Raw genomic sequence first — 23,973 nt, 5'->3', positions numbered from 1 at the left:
AAGTGAGGCAAGGCAGAGGGGCTAATGTTTTTCATTTTCATATCCCCATTGGTTTCTCGGATGGGGAAAGCTCCTTCTATTCTCTCATCTTCTCTCCCATTATCAGCCATGGCTTCAGATGGAGTGGTTTCTAACTCTTCTTCGTCTACAGGGTCTTGGTATATCTCGGGATGTTCACCTATAGGTTCCTCTGGGTCACTGTCACCAAAGAAGAGAGAAGGGTGACTTAGTGATGTGGTGGGGGTGTTTGGTAGGAATTTGCCTGATCTATCTCGGTTCCTACGAGGCATGAAAGGGAAAGGACTCTTCTCTGTTTTTAGTGCTTTTGCTTTTTTCTTGTACCTGCAAAACTGAAACAAAGTGATCTACAACTAACTAGATTGCTCAAATGAAATTTGCGGAATTGGAAATATTAATCTAGGAAAGCAGGAAATATTAATCTAGGAAAGCAGGAAATACTAATCTAGGAAAGCAAGAAATACTAATCTAAGAAAGCAGGAAATACTAGTCTAAGAAAGCAGGAAATACTAGTCTAAGAAAGCAGGAAAGTCTATGCTACTTTTGCAGAATGGAAATGAAGCAAACTACTTAGCAGAAGGTAAGAGTAGGAAAGTAGAGGAAAAGCAACAGGTGCTAATACTCTGACGCTTCCCCGGCAACGACGCCAAAAAGATGGTGAGCTCCAGTATTGTAGCAATAATGCTACAACTCCTGGGGCTTCCTGTCTCTTAATTTTATCAACCCGGTAGTTCGTACAAACTTGGAAGCGACGGTGCTGTATGCACAAGTACTAGCCCTTGTCGCAGCTGTCACTTGGTCAGCTGGCACAAGTCCGCTAGGGCTTAAGCCAACTTCTATAGGCTCACAGAAGAAGCTTTATCAATGATGGACGAAAGTTAACTTCAAAGAAAGGCTACTCTACTTGACAAACTGAATCAAAAGCAACTTAAAGCATGTACATCTATGAAACCCTAATTTAACTAGTCTATCCTCTATAATGCAAAGAATGTGGGTGCAACTCTTATGAATGCTGTCATTGCCTCTAACAAGTATGAATGCATGGGTCTAAGCTACTGGCATCATGAGAAATGTGTTTTTGTGTTTTTCCTTTAAGTGTGTGGAATGATGGTGATCTTGAGCTAACTAGGGTTTGGTTGTGCAGATGGGATGGAGAAGGAAGGAAAGCGTGGGATAGGTTGGGGAGGCTAGGAGAGGTCCCTAGGGATCCTTAGCACCCATCCACAGAGGTTCCTCGCATTCAGATGCTCAGCAACCGAGAGAGTGGCCTCCTACAGGATGGCTGTGGAGAATCCTACAAGATACTCTGTTTTCTACAGGATGTCGAGAAATGGCTACAGGATGACCTACTGAATGTTTGGAGTGATGGAGGGATGGTGAAATGGTAGGGGGAGATGTGGAAGGTAGGGATGAGGTTGGTGATGGCCTTAGAAGCGAAAGATTAGGATGGGAGGTGAGTGTAGGAAAGAGGATGGAAGGTGAAGGGCTATGTCAACGAAAGGCGAGAGAATGGAGACACGTGAGGAATGCAAGACTTGATGAGGTAACAGAGCGGAGCAGGGGTCAAAGAGATGTCTGCATGCGTGATCAAGATGGAGGACAAAGTGATGGAACGAGAGAGAGAGGGAGAGCAGTGTAAGTGAAACAAATGATTATGACTGTTACTTAACCAAGAATGCATCAACCTAAACTACTTGTGCTTGTAAATTCAATGAGCAGCAATCGAAATGTGAAAGAGAACGTGCATGAAGCTGTGGTAAGGAAGTGCAGTGCATGAGTGGATGACAAGGAAGCATCTAACGTAACAGTGACTGTATTGCAGCAATCATCAAGTGAAGAAATGCGTGTTTTTGGTGGCTAGCTTTGGGCTGCACCCCAATCTTCAAGAAAGATGGCAGTGAGTCCTAACAGCCTTTTTGTTGGAGCTCCAATGGACTCTATCTATCCTCTGCTACACTAAATGACTGTAAACAAACTCACCATAAGCAAATCCTATCTACTCATGAAAAAGACCAACTCATCAACTTGTAATTCGAATTGCATGTGTAAATGGAAAGCTCACAATGCTGCAATGAAATGGAAATAACACTACAACAGAGGGGATCTATGGCTCTCAGGTTGGGCCCTAACCTGAGAGCTATAGTCTCCTTAAGGAACTCAGAACTAGATCACAAACTGTCTTCTTTATTCATAACTGATAAAGAGAACGAAACTTGAGCTGTGCTCCAAAATTACAATAGTAATACGAGAGTTTCAACAACCTAACCAAGGCTAAGGCTTCTATACTTATACAAAACGATGCTCCAACAGACATCCATGATTCTAGGAGCTCGGCTGTTCAATCTATAGTTTAACTGCTGATCCTGTAGGATGGTCATAAATGTTGTTTCCTGTAGAGCAGTTTTGAACTGCTGTTCCTGTAGAACAGCTGGCCGTGTATTAAGCTCGGAGGGAGGCTGAAGTGGGCTCAGAGTTCTTGGTGAGGATCACGAGGAATGTCCCCCAAAACCGTGGACAACCTCTCCTTATGTCAGCAATGCCAACTCGTTGTCTCCTTGCCACCTTTTCGTTGTCTTTTGCTCCCTTTTAATGCCAAAACCTGGAATCACAATGCATTAGCTACGTGGATAAAGTGCCTATCCTTTCTCCTACAAACAACATGAATAAACTAAGAAGTGTATGCATAAACAATAAAAATGAATGGTTTGAGCAAGCAAAATAGGCCAAAAATGAGCCCAAATTGTACCAAAATTGGGGCTCATCACTCAGCCAGGTCTTGCCAAAACTCTGTTGAGGTTCAAAATTTATTATAAACTGAAATGTCTTCACAAGAATTGACCTCATAAAATGCCATAATCACAAGATATTCCATACATGGCTGTGATTATGGCTCGCAAGACCCTTAGACTTTGAGCAATGGGGCTCGCAACATCACTTATGATTATGCACTCTACAATTCTGTGACCAGCTGAATGTCAAGCAATTGAACCGCGATTTAAATCCTATTTTGTCAGCAATAAGTACTATACTTTGTCTTTATTTAGTGTAGAGAACCAAGCACTTATTCTGCTCATCTATAGAAGGGACAATGATTGTTTGCCTATGAGGTATAAGGAAATCCTATCAGATGTTTTGTATTTTCGTATGGAATTGAATCATACTCCTGCACACTGTAACATTCATATATATCAACCTGTAGAGGCTTTAATAACACCTGGTATTCTGGTTAGTGATTTTATTGGACCTCATGTGCATATCCTACATGCACAGGATGGACTATTCATATGTTACAAGGTATTATTCTTATTATTTAGGGTGCACATCTTCAGGTGCTCAAGAACGATTACTAGAACAGTCAGTTAATTCTACAATTTAAAGGATGAAAAAGGAGGTTATAGGAGTCTAGTTTTGGTTCTCATCCACAATGTCACACTAGTCTGCCTGGGCATGGTTCTCATGGTTTAATAGTGACTTGAGGAGTCATAATACCACAGATCACTAAACACGAACAGCTAAGGTAGCCCAAGGACAATAGCCATCTTTACACATTAATTAACAGGTCTTACATTAACTATCCTAGGGGGTTTTAATACTTCCAAATGCTTAAAAAACAGTTAGCAGAGCATTCACATTACACACTCCAGCAATCTTTTCTATAAACCAACCAAATGCAGTCAGGAGAGCCCTCCTTTTACACTATACAACCTTATTGTTAGTATGATCAACCTTATTTTAATATATAGTGTGACAAACCGTATGTGACAGGTAGGTGGAAAACTTTTCTCGTAATTGACTAAGCGACGTCCTGCGAGCCAGACTTGAGACGGAAACCCTCGTCAGAAGTTTATGCTTGGCTCTTTTCCAAACAAATGAAGAGTCAATGAGGTTTTGTGTAATCACTTCTGGTATCGTATTGGGTTATTGTTAGAAGCGATAATTGGATTCGGATTCTCATCGAGTGAGTTGTTCTGCTTTCTCAATTTGAGAGGGTTTGTTTGGAGGGAAAAACGAAAGAGGACATACAAGAATAGTGAGGGGAAAGATGTAGAGGAAGAGGATTGAGAACATCGCCAGCAGGCAGGCTACATTTTCCAAACGTAGGTGGATTGCTGAAGAAAGCTTACGAGCTCTCGGTGCTCTGCACTGCAGAAGTTGAACTTGTGATTTTCTCCCCAGCAGGAAATCACTATGAACTGTTTTTTAGTGCAAATCCTACTATTTTGATTCTAATAATCATGGCTATGAAAACCTCATGAGATTCTTACTAATAACCCCGGTGGTGCAAGCCCTAGTAAGCTCGATGTTGAAAAACTTAGTGTAAAACCTCCAAATCGCTGGTTTTGTTGTAGTGCTTATTGGAGAGTATATAAAAAATTTCACACCTTTTTATGAGATATGGGAGGAAAACATGTTAAAGATTTTTAATAAATATAAAATTTCCAAAATGATGCTAGTTACGTGTGATTCTTTTTTCATTGTTTGTGATTATGAAAAATGAAACTCAATGTTTTTTCATCAGTGCACACATATTTCATTATATAATTGCATATAGAAAAATCATTCCAGAGCCGATAACAATAAAAATGAAGAATTTATGGTCCAACGTTATATTTAAGGGAGATGTTTAAGGATGACGTTTGAATTTTGTTTTTCATTTTAAGACATTTGGAGAAAATATTAGGAAGGACTTTGAGAAAGGATTGTCCTTGATTTTCAAAAATGGAGTTGTTCCTTTCCAGCCATATGCCCCAAGTGACCATCAAAGGGAGAGCTCATATGTTTTTTGGATGTTTTCTTTATAGCCATTTTTTTACACATATCCATAGAGTCCCCATGCCATTGATGTGAATTACTTGTTCGGTTTTTTTTAACCAAAATTTTTAACCAAACAAGAAAAATTAAAAAAATGCCTCAAGATCAAAGACTGAAACAAAGACCTATTGACATACCTTTTAAAGTATGGAAAGAACTTGTAAAATCATATGAGAAGTTGGATGCACAAAGAAAAGCCGGCAATGAGAGCATTCAGGTATTGAATTTTTCATTAAACATTATTTAGAATGTATTAATACTTATAAGTATCTTAGACATGTATTTGTGTGAAAATAAATTGAATTGGTTTATGTTTAAGGACAAGGCATCCAAGGTGAGGTTAACCAAGACAAAAGTCACTCGTCGTAGTGGCCAGAAAGGTTTAAAAGCACTGATAACAACCTTTGTAAGTATATTAAACATGTGATATTTTTTTAATAAATTTTGTACTAGAAGAAAGTCATTGTTATCTAATTTCTCCCTATTTACTGATTGATAGGAACTAAAATATGGAAGACCTCCAAATCATTTGGAAAAGGAGGTGCTGCAGCAAAAGAGATGGGTTGAATTTGTTGTTTGGATGGACTCTATGGTATGTAATTTTAGTTGGATTTCCAATATACTTTTAAACCATATTTTCATTTTATTTTTTAGTACTATTAGATATTATATCTTACCTCATTTTATGGTTAACATTGTATAACAAAAACATGCGTTGTGTTATGTAATTAATACTAACATGTAATATTGATTTTTTTTGTCAGAATGCTATAGGTAATGATTGCCAAGACGATGATCCAAATTATGTTCAACGTATATCAGGAGATGATGAGGATGAGGATGAGGATGATGGTGGTGAAGGAGGAGATGATGATGATAGTTGCGGTGTTGGTGATGATGTGGATCAGAGTAATGAGGATGGTCAAGATGATCATGAGGATGATCTTGGTGGTGGTAGCTAGGCATGCACATGCATTGTTTTTTATGAAGAAATTATTGTGTAGAATGACATTGTTATGTTTAGATGGGTGTTGTGAATTTACCCTATATCAATGAGACATTTTGATTTTGTAATCATAAGATGAGTTTGATTTATGTATGTTGTTAATTTATCGTAGAATAATGATATTCATGAAATATTTTGATTTGTTAATCATATTTGAATTTTACTTGTTTTGATTAAAAATAATACTGATTTTATTAGTATTATGTTGCTATTTTATACATGTTTTGAAAATTGTTAATGACACATTGTTATTTTTTTGGATGGATGTTGTCAATTTCTCTTAAATTTCTTTACAAATGATTTTGAATTGTGATATCTGCTTTAATGATATTTAGAAACTATCATATATTTCACTATGAATCTATAAAGGGGGTCATATATGTAAAGAAAAATATACTCTATATAAGAAGTCAAATGCGGATGTAACCATGGATGCAAAATTGGATGTTAAACTAGGAATTAATACAAAATGCAAACAATTGACATACAAAGTGTTTTAAATTAGAAGTGAAAAATTGTGCAATAGTTGACATAAAGAAGGGAACAAAACATGGCATACAAAAGGATATCAAATTGGGCAAAAACAAGGACACATAAATGGGCACCAAATTAGATGCAAAAAAAGACAACAACTAGATGTAAAATAAGATGCAAAGTTGAGCGTTAAAAAGAAGCAAAAAACGTTACAAATTAATATGCCAAATGATGATGCAAATAATGGTGTAAATTTGGGATGCAAACTTGGGTGCAAAAAAGGGAAAAAAAAAAGATGTAAGAAAAGACATAAAACAAGATGCAAAATGGGGCTGAAAAAAGGTGAAACCAAGGATGCCATATTGGATGTAAAAAATGATTCCTAATCACATGCAAATTTAGGCTCGAACTCAGACACAAAATTATATGCAAATGTGGACACAAAATGAGGCAAAAAAGATGCAAATTTGGATGGTGAAAACGATGTAAAACTAGACACCAAAAAAATGCAAAATTGGATGAAAAAGTCGATGTAAATAATGGTGCAACATTGGACACAAGTAGACACAAAAAAATGGTGCAAAAAGGGGCATAAAATAGCTTAAAATTGGATGCAAAACTTGGTGTAAAAAAAAATACAAAAGTAGACGTAAAAAATGGCTCTAAATTGAATGTACCATTAGACACAAAATAAGATGCAAAGGTGGACACAACACATGACTCAACATAAGATGCAAATATAAATGCAAATTTGGATGCTCAAAATGATGTAACATTAGATGCAAGAGATGGTGTTAAAAATGATGCAAAATTGGATGAAACAAATGACGCAAAATATGGTGCAAAATGAGATGGGAAAAATGGAGACAAATCAAACGTAAATGTGGATGTAAAAAATGGTCCAAAAAAAGATGCAAAAATGGGCACAAAAATGGATGCAAAATTTGGTGCTAAATCAAATTCAACACATGGTGCAAAGATAGGCACCAAAGCTGGTGCAAAAATAGAAGCAAAAACTAGTGTAAGACTAGATACAAAACCTGGCGTAAGACTAGATGCAAAAACTGACACAAAATGGATGCATAAAAAGATGTTAAATTGGATTCAAAATACAGTGTAAACTTGATGCAAATGATGGTGCAAAAATGGAAGCAAAGAATGACACAAAATAGGAAGCAAAAGAGAATGAAAAATAGATGCAAAAAATGACACAAAACTAGAAGCAAAACCTATCATAAAATAAGATGCAAATCTTGGTTCAAAATTTGACGCAAAAAATGATGCATAGTTTGGTGTAAAAAATGATGCAAAATCTAGCGTGAAAAAGGATGCAAAATTAGGTGCAAAAAAGGACGCTTTAAAAATTGTACAATAGAGCCAGATTTAGCGCCAGGTTGCTCATCACAATTAAAAAAAAATGCACTAAAATCTGGCGCTAAATCTGGCGCAAATCGCTGGTTTTGTTGTAGTGTAGCCAACCATAGGAATCCATCTCCATGGACTATATGTCTAGCCTCCCTTCTACCAAGCATGGTAATGACTGTGTATTTGTGGTCGTGGATAGATTTTATAAGATGACTATATTGGCGGCCTGCAAGAAGAGTATCACAACAAAGGACACTGCCAAACTCTTCTCTGAATGAGTATGGATACATTTTGGGATCCTGCAGATCCTTATATCAGATTGGTATAGAATTCTCTTGAGCACATTCTATTCAAGCCTCTAGACACTATTGGATATCAAGCTCACCAAATCAACTGCTTTCCATCCCTAGACTGATGGTCAGACGGAGGTCGTCAATAGGATGATAGTGCACATACTCTGCATGTAAAACTCCAAGCATCCTCGAACCTGGGATGAGAGTCTTCCATATCTGCAACATAGTTATAATAGAGCTCTCCATAGCTCGACTTGTCATAGTCCCTTTCAAGTGGGTCTAGGATTTCAACCATTGTGTTTGATTGATGTTGCCATTCCTCATGTGACTATGTAGACATAATCCACACATGTACTGTCTGAGGCTGATAAAATGACCAGATTTATTAAACGCATCCAATACATCCACCAATAGGTTCATGACATCTTGGAGAAGTCAAATTCCAAGTACAAGCAGTGACATGATCAACATTGGGTGCCACAACAAGTTTCAGGTGAGCGATAAATTCTGGTTGCATTTGCAGAAAGAATGCCATACCAGATCCCATTGGAAGCTCAGACCACTTTGATATGGTCCTTAGACCATTACCAAGGTTGTGGGAAACAAATCTTTTGAGCACATCATTCCCCCATTCCTTTGCCTACACCCAGTGCTTAATGTGGACCGCCTTCGACGATACTTCCCACCATTGTTGGACACATCAGACATTGTAGAACAACTCACACCAATAGAGTTAAACCCAGACTGCATGGAATAAGCCACAACTGATCAGATTATGGACACACAAGTCATGAACTATTTCCAACAAAAGATCCAAATCTATCGGGTTGTCAAAGCTGGCTAACTCCTGCACCAAGGAAAGTGGCTCACCAGGGACTAGGTTCAACAGAAGTTTCCTCACCTCATGGAGGCTCTGCATGCATGGGGACCATTGCTTCCTAAGAGGGTAGGAATGGTCCAGGTGGATATTGGTGGCCACCCACCTATCCCACCTATATCTCTAGTCAGTTTCGTTTGTTCCCTTGTTTATTTCAGCATTTACTATTTTTAGCAGTTTTTTAGGTCCTAAACTTCTAGAGTAGTTTCGACCCCCTAAATGGAATTTTTTTGAGGTCGGTTATAAGCACAACCCTGTAGTGGAAAAGCTTGTAGTAATCAAAGAGACCTTTCCAAAAAGGTATCATGTGCGCCAAATAGTGAAAATATGACCAAGTTATGGCCCTGGGAATTTGGTTGCCCAACTAACCCCAACGGGGCCCACGAAGTCTTGGTGTTACATCTCCCGGGGTTAGGATTTTGGTTGTTTAGGGTTTTCTCAAGTTTTTCAATCATAAATAGGCCCTTGAGCTAGTCTTATTTCCATTCTGTTTGCAAGTGCCATATTTTAGTGTTTGAAATTATTAATTTAATTAAGTGTTATTTCTGTTGCATCTTTGAATTTATGGTTATATCTGTAATTGGTTGCATTCATGTTTAAATTCAGATCAAATGCTCAAACTACTTTCATGTGCTTGATGAACAATGTGTTTCATCCTTATCTGGACAAGTTTTTGATAGTGTTTATTGATGATATATTGATATATTCTAAGAATGAGGAAGAACATGCAGAACACCTATCAATAGTGTTGAGATTATTGAGAGAGCATCAGTTGTATTCCAAGATTAGCAAGTACAATTTCTTTTAGACTGAAGTACATTACTTGGGACATGTTGTTTCCAAGGAGGGGATAACAGTGGACCTGGAAAAGATCAAAGCTGATATCATGGAGTGGCTAACTCCTAGGAATGTGAATGAGGTCAGATCATTCATGGGACTAACATGTTATTACAAGAGGTTCATCAAGAACTTCTCAAAGATTGGCTATCCTATCACATCTTTGCAGAGAAAATGGAAGAAGTTTGAATATAAATAGGAATACGCAACTAGTTTTAAGTAGTAGAAGCATTTTCTTACAAAAGATCCATCCTTGAAGATTGCGGATCCTAACAAGGATTTCATGGTATGTATAGATGCTTGCAATGAAGGAATTGGTGGAGTCCTAATGCAGGAAGGACAAGTAGTTTGTTATGAAACAAGGAAGTTGAATGAGCACAAGCGGAACTATGTGACTCATGATCTTCAGTTGGAAGCTACCATTCATGCAATGAATATGTGGAGACATTATCTTCTTAGTAGGCGGTTTATTCTGATGAGTGATCATAGTGGAATGAAGTACTTGTTTGACTAATCCAATCTGAATGCTAGGCAAGCTAGATGGTTGAATACCCTCATTGATTTTGACTTTGAGATTAGATACATAAGGGTAAGGAGAACCAAGTTGCAGTTGCTCTTAGTAGAAGAGTGTAGGTGAATCATATTTCAGTTGTGAGTTCTTATGGTACATATTTACAGGAGAATATCTTGCATGTAAGGAAACATGATGATAGGGACTAATAGTTGGAGCAAAGGTTGTAGCAGTAGGGTGAAGGTGATAGGGATGAGGAGTATCACCTCATGACAGATGGCTTTGTCAGATTCAGGAACATGATGTATGTGTCGAGTAGCAGTGATCTCAAGAAGTTTATCTTAAGGGAGTTTCATGTCAAGCCATATTCATGTCACCCAGGATATCAGAAAAGTTTGATAGCAATCAAGAAGTTCTATCATTGGTTGAATATGAAGAAAGAAGTGGCTGATTTTGTTTCTAGATGTTTGGACTATTAGCAAGTGAAAGAAGAGCGTAAGCATCCAACTAGTTTATTGTAGCCTATTCTGATTCCATAATGGAAATGGTAGTTAATTTCCATGGAATTCATTACAGGTATTATGAGGACATTGAAGCAACATGATTCCATCATGGTTGTGGTTAATGGGTTGAGAAAGGTAGCTCAATCCATTGCATTGAAGTCTACTGATTCAGCTAGTGAGGTAGCTCGGATCTTCATCAAAGAGATAGTGAGGTTGCATGGTGTTCCCAAGAAGATGATATCAGATAGAGATGCCAGATTCACTTCCAGGTTTTTGCAGTTGTTTATAGGATTGGGGACAAAGTTAGCCTTTAGTGCAACTTATCATCCATAGACAAATGGACCAACATATTGTGTTAACAAGATTCTGGAGGATATGTTGAAGATGTATGTCATGCATCAACAAAGGAAGTGGGAGGAGTATCTTCCACTAGTGGAGTTTGCATATAATAATGGGTATCATGAATCCTTGGGGATGAGTCTATTTATGGCTCTTTATGGGTGGAGTAGTAATAATCCTATCAATTAGAGAAATCTAGTGAATAGGGTGTTGATTGGACCAGATATGTTGGTTGAGATGGAGCAAGAGATGCAGACTATTAAGAGTAATTTGAAGGTAGGACATGAGAAGAAGAAGTGTTATGCATATCAACATACATCATTCAAGGAGTTTTAGGTTGGGGAGCATGTGTACTTGTGCATCAATCCCAAGAGGTGCTCCTCAAGGATTGGATCAGGTTCCAAGTTCACACCTCGATATTATGGGCCTTTTGAGATGCTTAAGAGGACTAGACTAGTGGCATACTAATTTGCACTTCCATCAATACTTAAAGTCCATAATGTTTTTAATGTTTCATTGCTTAAGAGATATGTCGAGGATGTTGATCATGTGATTGATTGGTATGTATTATAGGTGGAACCAAAGGGATAATTCCAGCCAAAATATCAGTGCAGTTTGTAGCTGGAACAACTCATGCTCTGAAACAAAGAAATCGAACAAGTTGAAGTACAATGTAATCAATTTGGGCCTGATGAAGCTACATCAGAGATGGCTGATCAGATGTGGGTTATGTATCCTTCCTTATTTTTTGGTTGAGCAGATGTGTTTGGTATATGTGTTTTAGTTTATGTTTATATATGCATTTGTATTGTAGATACTGTAATGAGTTGTGTTATAAAGCTCTAATAAGTAGTATGTTGTAAATAATGCATCTAGTTTTGTTATAAAGCTCCAATAAGTAGTATGGTGTTCATGGTTTTAGTTGTTTGGTATGAAGTAAATTTTGTATCGAGCTATGTTATAAATATTCATGGGTAGCATGTTTTTCTAGTTATAATCATCATTGAACACCAAGGATTGTGTTCCCCTGAGAACGAGGGGTTTCTAACTGCCCTTGATTGATTTCCATAAAAGTAAAATAAGACCAAGGTCATGGGATGTTAGGTCCCTATAATACTAGTGATTCCCCTATTACTATTGTCATTGTAGCCCTTATTGTTATTTTTGTGCCCCTATTTTCCCTATATTCTTATGTTCTAGCAGCTACAACCACCCTCCAAATTTTTTCATTCGCTTCGTTTTGGAGCCTCCCTACCAACCTTTGACAGTAGCATGTCTTGCTTCATCAAGTACACAAGCTTCAGTGGTTTTCTTGCAGAATGACAACATGTCTATCTAAGCTTGATCCATTCCCCTCACAGGTTGTTTCTTCAGACTTGGTCCAGTTGTAGGCTAAGTAGCTCCCTCAAGAAATTGCACAATTCTGGAGGGCAACCAGCCTTCCCTCTAGAAATTGCGCAATTCAGTCTAGCAGCTTGCTAGGCTCCAGAATTGCGCAATTATGCCAGCCACCTTCATCCAGATAATTGTGAAATTCCTCCCGACAGGGCTACTCAGCCTAGGAATTGAGAAATCCTGGGCAATAGTCAGCTGCTTTGCCTCTCCTGGGCAGTCAGCCCAACTCCCTTCTAGAAATGCACATTTTCTCCCAGTAGTTGAGCAGGCTCTTGCATGTGCAGTTGGTTTGACCAGTTCCACCCGGGACCAAGGAAACTTAACTAGCATGCATGGGCTACTTTTTCCTGGAATAGAAAAGCCAACATGCAAAAAAAGCATCCCTAGATTTTAGGGAGCTATATTTAGCAGCTAGAGGTTACATGCAAAGATAGATTTAGAATCTTTCCTCCAAGTGTCACTTTTTCCTAGATTTATGGCATGCATGTCATGAGATTCAAACTTATTTATTCGATGCTTCAGAGCTCATTTCTTCACATTGACCTTGGAGCTCTGACATCCCACAACACATCCACGACTCTTCGACACATCCAGCTCAGCTATTCACGGGTAAGTGATCTCAACTTGTCTTTTACAAAATTTATGTCACTTTTTGTGTTTTTGCTTGTATGAGTGTTGTTTTCTTGATTTATTTGAACACTTGTTGTCATTTACATGCATACTAGCTTGTAATAGCACTGTTTTAGTTTTCATTGCTATCTCACTGTTGTCGCATGCATGAAACTGTTTTTCATGAACAGTCGTTGATTTGATGACTCGCTTCACCCACATGCATGTTGTTCCATTTTCTAAATCTTTCATTCACTATTTGCATGCACAATATTTTGCTTCTTCTTACTCTCAGTATTGCCATGTGTTCACTTTAACATTTTATTTCCGTTTCCCATCGGCGGGTTTGGGCATCCTTGGCCTAGACTCTGCCTCACCAAGACAACATTGCGCAATCCTAATAGGGAAGGATCTGTCTTCCCCTCAGTAAATGTGCATTTCTACCCAACACCAATTCCCCAAGCCTACTTTGTACAATTCTAAGGGACAGTGATTGTTGGCCTAGAAAATTGTGCAATGTAGTCACTGAGCCTGCAGCCATTGCCAGTTGAAATTGCACATTGTGCAATTCTAGCAGTAAACAGTCAACCTGGATTGCACATTGCACAATTCCAACACCGAGTCATGCCTCCCAGACAGCCCAGACTTATTTTTGTGCAAGTATGGTATCTAGTCTCGCAGCCTCCCAGAAGAAATTGTGCAATCCTTTCTAGTCATTCCCCAGGTATGTGTTATGTCACTCTCAAATTTGCTTTTGTTTTCGCTAATAGATTTCTTGCTATCCATGTCACTTTGTCTCTAGACCTAGCAGGTGTTCGTCCACCTCTTGACAGTTCAAGATGAATGGCCTCCAAGAGAGCAGGATCAAAGGACACTAATGGAAGTGAAACTGGAGCAATGTTTGAGCGAGTGTCAGCAAGTCTACCGATCTATGAAGATACCCAGCTGATTCTAGACAAGGATATCAAGCTGAAATGGAAAGAGATAAATGATGCATTTATAGACAAATTTGGGGAAGAACTCGAAGACTACCACGTATACGCGAACATCCACAACTCCGAGTTGTACTGGATTGCATGCAGATACCCCATGTTCCCATGTGTGGACATGATGCACTAGATCATCTTGCACACAGACCCCAAGACATGACCTTAGCAGTGTCAGCGGGATGAAGATTTCAACCTTCAGGGCATAGGATTATGATGAGATGTATCATTTGTCAGAGCCCATAACTATCATAGAGACTCCCTTTATCTTACCAACAACAATGCCAACTCCATAGACATTTTGAAGAATTAGGTAGAGGAGCCAGCTAGATTTAGGATGACACCTAACTAGATCTACAAGATGAAGATACTACAGAAGGCATACCAATACTTGGTCATATTTGCATGTCGATTGTATGACCGAGAAATCACATAAACCTTCCCATAGAGTTGGGTGATCGCACTGGACCAGCTGACTAGAGAGGGAAAACCAGGTAATGAGGACTCGAAAACTGCCCAAAGGTATGCAAGAAAAAATCTACATGTCCACCAACATATTGGATGCAGTTTGTGCCCTACAGGATTTCCTAGGCTTGAAGTGGGCATGGTCACTGGTGGAGATTGCTGTGGACACTTATTGTAAGATGATGTCTGAATGCAGCTTCAAAGGAGTTATCACATGGTTGTCCAATCATTTTGTCACCTTGGTTTACAAGATGATATTCGAATAGGATCCACCCTGCATGTCGATGGTAGAAATGGAGGCACTAATAGACATATCTGATTGGTATGCCTTACCATTCGGAACCTTCATATAGATGTACAATGTGGAGAAGCCTCCGCGTGTTCTACTAAAGTTTTCCTTGGACGTGCTTCTCATGCAGGAAGTAGCATATCACATCTCGGCAGGATTGACAGCTAGGCTGCACCGGAAGAAGAAGATGCCTTGTCTTGCTCTTCTGTTGCACATTGGGTTATACGAGATCCGAAGTTTCAAGCATGTGGGTGTCGAAGCAAAGCAAATGAAGAAGTATCCATGGGGAATTTCATTGGGCGTAGGAGGACCCATGGAGATATTGCTATAGTTTCTCCAGACCAAATGAATAGGTCGACTTCACCATGGAGTGGTTAGCAAAGCAACATGAAGCAGCATCTAAGAGAGCACCAGAAGCAGCAACAATAGTACAGGTGAACATACTAGTGCATGACAAGGGCAAGAGGAATATTGTTGATCGCATGGAGGAAGAGAAAATATTAAAGTTCTGAGCAGATCCACTTGTAGAGAAAGAAGCTATGGATATAGAGGCGAAGAGGCAACAACACGATAAGAGAAACGTGCAAAGGAAAAGGGAGAAATGGAGAATGGAGGAAATAGAGAAGGAATTGTAAGAGTTGAAGGAGCAACTCCGAAAGGAACAGGAGTTGTGAAAATAGGAGAGGGAAGCGTAGCAAAAACAGGTACAACATGGGGCACAACATGTGAAAATAGATGAAACAACGCCCGTACAAGTAGTGGACTTAGAACAACTGGCATTAGGCGAACAAGGTGAACCATCGTAGGAGCAAGACTTTGCTCAAGAGATAGAGCGAATGCTTGAACAAATGGATACAGACATGGAGCAACAAAAGTTAGAGAAGGAAATTGACCTCATGCCTCACCACCAAGAGGTCAACCCACCAGCTTCACCGCATCTGGAAGATGAGCAAGTTCCAAGTGACCAAGGAGGCACAAAGATCCTTGGAGATCAAGCAAAAGGAGAGATGCACAACATCTCATTTGACGAGTCTCAACATAGAGTTGTGCAATGTCACAAAGTTTCAACTCCGAAATATCATACATTTGCTGCACAGTATGAGGAACGAGTGATCATGTTTGACATGCGTAAACATCCAGCAGCCTTGGCCAATGCCAATAGAGCATATGCCAAAGCCACTAGCTCAAGTGTTTGCTTTCTCATAGTTGAGAATGAGCGAATGGATAAGGAGCTACAGATGGCCAAGCAAGGAGGCGAGTTGGTGAGAGTGTCCACCTGAGAAGAAATGAGGAAGGCAATACTAGATGAAGTATTGTCCCTTGACATAGTTATGCAGGCGTTATATTCCAAGTTTGGTACTATGCATAAGGCAGTCATCCATCTCAATGGATGGTAGCAATGATGTGCTAGAAGAGCACATAACTTGTTGAATGTGCATGCTGTTGTTGATTACATACGAACATGTATGATGAGATACAAGGGAGTCCCGCTTCACTTGCCTAAGATGATGAAGCCCAGATTGGTTGAGCTAAAGGCACACATTTGGAGTCAGATCCGGAACTATGAAGAGCTCTCACAACTCATTTCTAGTTTACAGGCATCGCATGCACGTGTATTCTAGAGTATGGATTCTATGGTGCATGCACATGTGATCCCATCTATTGGGACTCTCACCCAGGCAAAGACAAAGGCACAGGTCCGACTAGATCTTGGCTCATACTTTGATGAGTTAATGCGCATTGCCACCATCCTAGACTTGCCCATTAATGCAGACATCATGCACAAGTATGTTTCTGGTCTGGTCGCATTAAGACAATGATGCGCATGCTTTAAGATGAGTTGGACAGAGGAGCCTGAGTAGTGTACCCGGATGTTATGGAGGCAAGAGTCGGGTTCTAGAAATATGTCACGTTGGACCACAAGGACACCAATGTGGACTATTGATCTTGGCATCAGTTCGCTACTATCAACCACAATGAAGATGTCGAAGAGTTTGTCTTCCAATAGTTCTTCGAGTCATATTGATGTATTGCATCGCTTGCTCAAGCCATTTTTTCTCACATGGGTACATGTGCATTGTAATGTAACATCTTGTCAAGTGTAAGTTCAAGTGTCGATAGTTGGATGTAGCAGTCATAGAGTATATGAAGAGTCATGAGGGCAGATGAACTGTCACAAAGGGGAATGTCAAGGGTCACCCCACCCTTTGCTATAAATAGTCCCTCATAACTCATTGTATGGGCTTTTAGTTAGCCAAGCTTCTGATAGGACTCTCTTAGAGAGAGATTCAACAATATTGTAACGAGCCTTGGCTTCTCCACTGCACAAAGCGAGTACATTTCTTTGGAGGAGTAGGAAGTTGTGGCTGTAATGTTCCACTGTCAGAACTAGTGGTTGGACATGGATGTATTGTATGACTGGAACTTACACTTCTTAATATAACAAGAGCCAACACATTTCATGCATATGTTGTATTGTATTTCAGCTATCTGTTTACTCTAAATGATATATGTATTTGTTTTCTTACGCATGCATGTATAGCTATTTCTGTGTATGTATGTATGAATCTTTCTGAAATGTTTTGTTGGTCTAACCATCACTTTCAATTGCTAGCTAACTTTCCTTCCATGTTTTGATGCATCCTTTCTTGTTTGTTTCCTTCTTAACTCCGTGCTATCACAGGTTTCTAAGGGGTGCACTCATCTCAACCCTTGTGTGTTAGAACCTCTCATGCACCTTCCTTGGCTCATTTCATATGTCACACCCTTACTACCAATGGAGTTATCCTACTTGCCTCTATGCGAAATTGCGGTCAAGGCATTACCGTACGACCCACTGCAGGGAATCCTACACCAAACTGTCTGAGTTCTAATTGGGACTTCTTACTGGGGAGATCCCCTGACATGTTGGCAGGTCTAGTACCATCAACATTTCTGGCCCTAGAAGGAGGGCTAGATGACAAGCCGTGTCCTCTCGTCCTATTTTGAACCTTCCATATCTATCATGGAATATGTTACTCTCATCCCTAAATGATGTCTTTCACATGCCGAAACTCTTAACATCGTGAGGGAGTTTTTCTATCTCTTGTCCACTTACACGTATGATGGTGAAGGTGAAGTGGCCTAGCATGAGTTTTTGCATGACTTTCTCTCCATGCTTCATGAGGAAGATGGATGTTCTGACAAACATGTCAGTTTGATGCTTAGATACACACTTCGCAAATCTCCACATCAATGGTTGTGCACCTTGCTGGCTGACAGCGTGCACTCACTTGAGCACTTTTGTGATCTCATTGAAGACACAAGTTTTCTATCATTTTGATCTAAACTATCTTGACCAGAAACTACTACAACAATGGAAGGCTCCGCATGAATCGCCTATGGATTTTTGGCAGCACTACCGTGATTTGCAGTTTTAAGTTCCGAAGAGCGAGATGAAATTTTTCTATCTTTGGGACCGATTCAAGTATTGTGTTAAGAAATCTTCTCGTCCCAAGAAGAATTTTTAAATCAAGCCTTGATTCGTATTCTTTAGTGATGGATCTACGCAATCACAAATGGATATGGTCACTGTTATAAGTGACTGTTCACCGTCCCCTCATCAAATAGCTCTACCACTACAGAGTGGTGGGGGAGATCATGCTCACACATCAGTTTAGCTGTCACATCCTCCCAACATCACTTCGCTTAATTTTCACACAGATTTGGTTGTGAGTCCATCGAGTTGTCATATGCATTTTGTTCCACAACCTCTATCTTCGTACTTGGATAATCCCCCAGATGATATTGTCTTGTGTTCTTCAATTCTAGACTCTACACTTGTTGTGAACGAGGATCACGCCATCAATGGAGTTGGTGTTGTACAACCAACATGCACTCTCATCCATGAACAATATGAGTAGGAGCTTGAGCATCAACACTCAATGAAGGATGACTCCCTTCTGTCCGAGCCTCCTTCGTTCTTCCCTGACATCTTTGGTGAACCTGACATCCATGATTTCGCATGTGTGTCTTCATCTATGAATGCGCCCATTATTGATCACTCACAGGACACACTGGATGTCAGTACATCATCTGACAATAGAGAGGATAAGTTATTCATTGAAAATCCACTTGATCTTTCATATACCTTTTTTGGAAACACAGAGGATGAATTTGTTCGCTTTTCATCTACCCCTCTGTTTGATTCATCAAATCATGAGGATGCTGATGAAATCATTGATTTTTTTTATCATGGCTGTTGTGATCCATTTACTCCCATATTCAATCACAATCATGATTCTTTCGCAGTCGATTTTTCGAAGCCACTGGTTTATGATGATCTATCTGACGATGAATTCGAAACACCCAAGATTGTCGAGGCACTTCAACCTGAGTTGATGGTTATGTTAGGCCCTCGCTCTCTTGGGGTTGGTTTCCCTTCCGATTAGGAATTTTTTCAATCACCCAAGGCTCCTCATCATTCATTTGTATGCATTGAAGATCAATCTCACACACAGATCATGCTTCTTCCACTCAAACTGCATGATCCCATCGCTCATGCATTGGAAGAATTTTACATTGCAAGCACATGCGCGCGACGTAAGTTGTCTTTGTTTCTTTCATTTGCTTGCATGTCACAATCTAGAATATGTGTATGCTTCACAGTTGTACGCAGTGTCTCACATCACCATGATTAGTCCATGGACTGCTTGTCATGCACTTGCACTCACTTATGTCTTGTGGACACTTTGAAACATGAAGTGTGTTTGTCTTCATTGTTATATCTTTCTTGCTTGCTGGTCTGCACAACTGAGTTGCTCACAGACCAAGCCTTCACCAACATGGTTCAACCAATGCGTCGATGGCTGCAATGGAAATATCACTTCACGTGATTGGGCGCATGCACCGTTATCTTAGGAGTAGGAGTATTTTTTTCTTTCAGTTTGTTTTCTTTCATACTTGTTTTCTTACCTGCTTCTCTTGTTTGTTTTCTTTCTTATTTGCTTACTTTGCTTTCACATTTGCTTTTGCTTCTGCTTTGATTTGTTGTTGTTTTCTTGTTTTGTTTGTAGGTTAGTTTCACATGAAACCATATATGACTCTTGAGACAAGATGGGAAAAGCACAAGAGGTCTTGTACTGCTATCACTACTTGGTTATCTGTCATCCTTCCTCTGTATGAAGAACTTGTTAACTTTAGTCCATGATATGTTGAGGGAAAATATGTACTCTTCGAAGTGAACCTCAGTGAAAACACAACACATGCGCACTAACTAGTGTCACCTACTCTAGTCAGTTGTTTTTGGGTTAACCCTTGTTAGCTTGGTCAAGTAGAGTAAGGTGAGGGGGAAAACCTCAACAAGCATGTCAAAGGTATATAATAAACTACTTCTCTAAAGGAATAACCTCTTCTTCTCTCAATAAATCGGGATCCCTCTTCTGCCTCTAAAATGAATAAGTGTTATGCACAGTTATAAAAAAAATGAAAAGTGAAAATGAAAAAATGAATAATGAATAAGGCGAAAGAAGAGAAAGGCTTCCTGTGCAGAGGGGTGATGCAATTAACTCCGCTGGGGTACTGATTAGGCTCACTGGCAACAAAACGATAATTGTGTTCCTGCATGACTCCATCGGGGTACTGTCTAGGCCTACTGGCAGTGGAGCAATACCAGGGATGAAACTAAGACTCTGACAACTATATTGCTTGTGCACCAATATACCCCTCAACCCCAATCGAAACAACTATGTTTACTTGTCTTGGAATGTGTTTCAATCAAACAAGAGCTTGGTAGATGCTACATCTTACAATCAGACTAGTGTGAAACCACGACGAACTAATAACTAAACAATACTTCCGGAGGTGTTAGACTTGTTTTTCACAAACAAGGTCCATTCAGAGAGCTGGAGTTCTACCAGTGTGTCGCCAAACATTGTAGCGGCTACAACCACCCTCCAAAATTTTTTCTCAGCTTCATTTTGGAGCCTCCCTACCAACCTATCATAGCAACATGTCTTGCTTCGTCATGTACACAAGCTTTAGTGATTTTCTTGTAGAATGATAGCCTATCTATCTAAGTTTGATGCATTCCCCTCACAGGTTGTTTCTCTGGACTTGGTACAACTGCGGGCTGAGCAACTCCCTCAAGAAATTGTGCAATTTTGTAGGGAAACCAACCTTCCCTCCAAAAATTGATCAATTCAGTCTAGGAGCCTACTGGCACAATTCTGCCAGTCAAGCTTCATCCAAAAAATTGCGCAATTCCTCCCAGCAGGGATACTTAGCCCACGAATTGCGCAATCCTGTGCAACAATCAGCTTCTCTGCCCAGAAATTGTGCAAATCTCCTGGGTAGTCAGCCCAACTCCTTCCAGAAATGCGCATTTTCTTCCAGCAGTTGCGCTGACTCTTGCATGTGTAGTTGGTTTGACCAGTTCCACCAAGGACCAAGGAAACTTGGCTTGCATGCATGGGCTTCTTTTTCTTGGAATAGAAAAGGAAACATGCAAAAAAAGAATCCCTAGATTTTAGGGAGCTATTTTTAGTGGCTGGAGGATACATGCAAAGATAGTTTTACCTCCAAGTTTCACTTTTTCCTAGATTTGGCATGCACGTCATGAGATTCACACTTATTTATTCAATGCTTTAGAGCTCATTTCTTCACATCGATCTTGGAGCTATGACATCCCACAACACATCTAGGACTCTTCGACACATCCAACTTAGCTATTCACGGGTAAGTGGTCTCAACTTGTCTTTTACAACATTTCTGTCGCTTTTTGTGTTTTCTCTTGTATGAGTGATGTTTGCTTGATTTCTTTGGATGCTTGTTATTGTTTACATGCATACTCGCTTGTATTAGCACTGTTTCAGTTTTTGTTACTATCTCACTATTGTCACATGCATGAAACTATTTTTCACGAACGATCGTCAATTTGGCGACTCACTTCACCCACATTCATGTTGTTTAGTTTTGTGAATCTTTCATTCATTATTTGCATGCATGATCCTTTGCCTCTTCTTACACTCAGTATCACCATGCATTCACATTCAAATTTTCTTTCAGTTGCCTATCGGCGGGTCTAGGTAGCCTTGGCCCAGACTCTGCCTCACCAAGAAAAACATTACACAATCCTGGGAGGGAAGGCTCTGTCTTCCCCTCAGGACATGCGCATTTCTTCCCAACAACTATTGCCCAGGCTTGCTTTGCGCAATCTTGAGGGACAGTGACTGTTGTCCTAGAAAATTGTGGAATGCATTCACTGAGCCTACAACCATTGCCAGCTGAAATTGTGCATCGTGCAATTCCAGCAATCAACAGTTAGCCTGGATTACACATTGTGAAATTCTAGCAGCCAATCATGCCTCCTAAAAAACCCAGACTTATTTTTATGCAAGTCTGGTTGCCAGTCTCCCAGCTTCCCAGAAGAAATTGCACAATCCTTTCCAGTCATTCCCCAAGTATGTGTTATGTTGCTCCCGAATTTGCTTTGGTTTTCGTTGATAGATTTCTTGCCATGCATGTCACTTTCTCTCCAGATCTAATAGGTGTTCGTTCACCTCTTGACAGTTCAAGATCAATGGCCTCCAAGAGAGCAGTATCAAAGGAAACTAGTGGAAGTGGAACTAGAGAAGCGATTGAGCGAGTTGTTGGAAATAACACTGAGAGGGGGGTGAATCAGTATTATCAGATCAATAATTTTATTTCCGAAACAAATTTATATACGCTACTTCAGTGAAGTGAACTAGCGTGTACTTGCTACTGTGCTTAAAGAAACCAGTGTATATGCAGAGTACTTCTGATTTAGATAGTTTATCATGTGTTGAGCTTAAACCAATATATCAGAGATTTATTAGATAGTGCAGTAAAAGCAGAATAAAGCATCACACATGAACACCAAATTTTAAGGTGGAAACCCAATGTGGGTAAAAACCACCTACTGATGTCGTCTTTGTCGTCTTTTAATAATAAGAAAATTTGTTTACAATCTTGTACTAGTGCAAACTCATACCAGTACGTAGGCTTCTACTTGTAGAAGGTTACAACCTTCTCTCGTTCTCTAGCTTCTACTGGAAGGGAGCTACAACCCCCCTAGCTCTTGTACTAGCCGATATGTTTACTAGTACGTAGGTGTTGACCTACAGAAGGCTATGACCTTCTTTCTTCCTCCAGGGACCATGTTTCATAAATTTTCAGACTGGATACTCTCGGATCACAACACCACAAGCTAAAAGGCCATGTTTCATCAAATTTTTCACACTAGACTCATCAAAGCCTTTTAAACTTAAACTGCATCAACCAATATTTAGTTAATCTGAATGATCAGATTAGTGACACCAAAACTCTGTGCTAAACCCAAAACCCTGCATCATCATCCAGAACCAGCTGTAACCTCAAAAACCATGCATTAGAGTGTATACGCTACTTGGTTGAACCCAACCTGCGTGTATACACCACTTCCTTTAACCCAACCTACGTATATCTCTAAAGATACTGAATCATACACTTCTGAACTACAGACTATACCTATCAGTGGCATTATGAAGATCTACTATCATATTATAGAGTTCAAAATAGATAGCAACAAGGATCACCCTTCCTTCTTAATCAATTAATCAATCAGATTCAATTTCCTTATACAACAGTTCTACATTTAGATCTATGAGGACTTCATTGACAGATAGCAGTAAAACAACAAAATTTGATCAAATAGATCAGTCAGATCTGAACAGAATCTTTTCTTTTTTTATACGCTACTTGGAAGAGTTGAACCTACATGTACACGTGCTTTGGCCGAGACGAACCTACGTACAGATTTGCAAATTTTGACTTAGAACTTTGTTGCAATTCCAGACTTTAGACAAACCCAGATCATGATAGCTAACAAATAGAACAAGCGTAAAACATCAGATCTGGTCACAACCAATATCATATCATTCAAGAATAAGTCCTTTCAAGTCTCATGATTCTTGATCCAATGTTGAACTCAAGGTGCACATGAATATTTCAGATCCAGTCCCAAACATAACCCTGCAACATAATATATACTTCAGATAGAAGTATTCCTTATAATCTCATTGCTTGAACACCTTGGCCTAATGATCTTCTCCTCCTTATATATACTCTTAGGCCTTTCTCAATACCTTGGACCAAAACCACTTAGGACCAATACCTTGGACACAATACCTAGGGTCAATACCTTGGACCAAATGCCT

The 23,973-nt window shown here is 39.5% G+C and overlaps 1 protein-coding gene across 1 annotated transcript; it reads left to right on the top strand.

Moving 5' to 3' along the window:
- Window positions 1–4,699: 4,699 nt before the first annotated feature.
- LOC149249655 (uncharacterized) lies at window positions 4,700–5,926 on the top strand. Its single transcript, XM_089456302.1, has 3 exons — window positions 4,700–5,236; window positions 5,330–5,422; window positions 5,595–5,926. The coding sequence occupies exons 1-3, from the start codon at window positions 5,108–5,110 to the stop codon at window positions 5,790–5,792; spliced, it is 420 nt and encodes a 139-aa protein (XP_089312428.1). The 5' UTR covers window positions 4,700–5,107; the 3' UTR covers window positions 5,793–5,926.
- Window positions 5,927–23,973: the final 18,047 nt, after the last annotated feature.

Source organism: Pinus tabuliformis, chromosome 7 (genome assembly GCF_031772625.1).
Source record: "Pinus tabuliformis cultivar Carrire ecotype Pingquan chromosome 7, CPIR1, whole genome shotgun sequence".
Lineage (NCBI taxonomy): Eukaryota > Viridiplantae > Streptophyta > Pinopsida > Pinales > Pinaceae > Pinus > Pinus tabuliformis.
The sequence above is the reverse complement of the archived record's forward strand: the minus strand, read 5'-3'. Positions and strand labels throughout refer to the sequence as shown.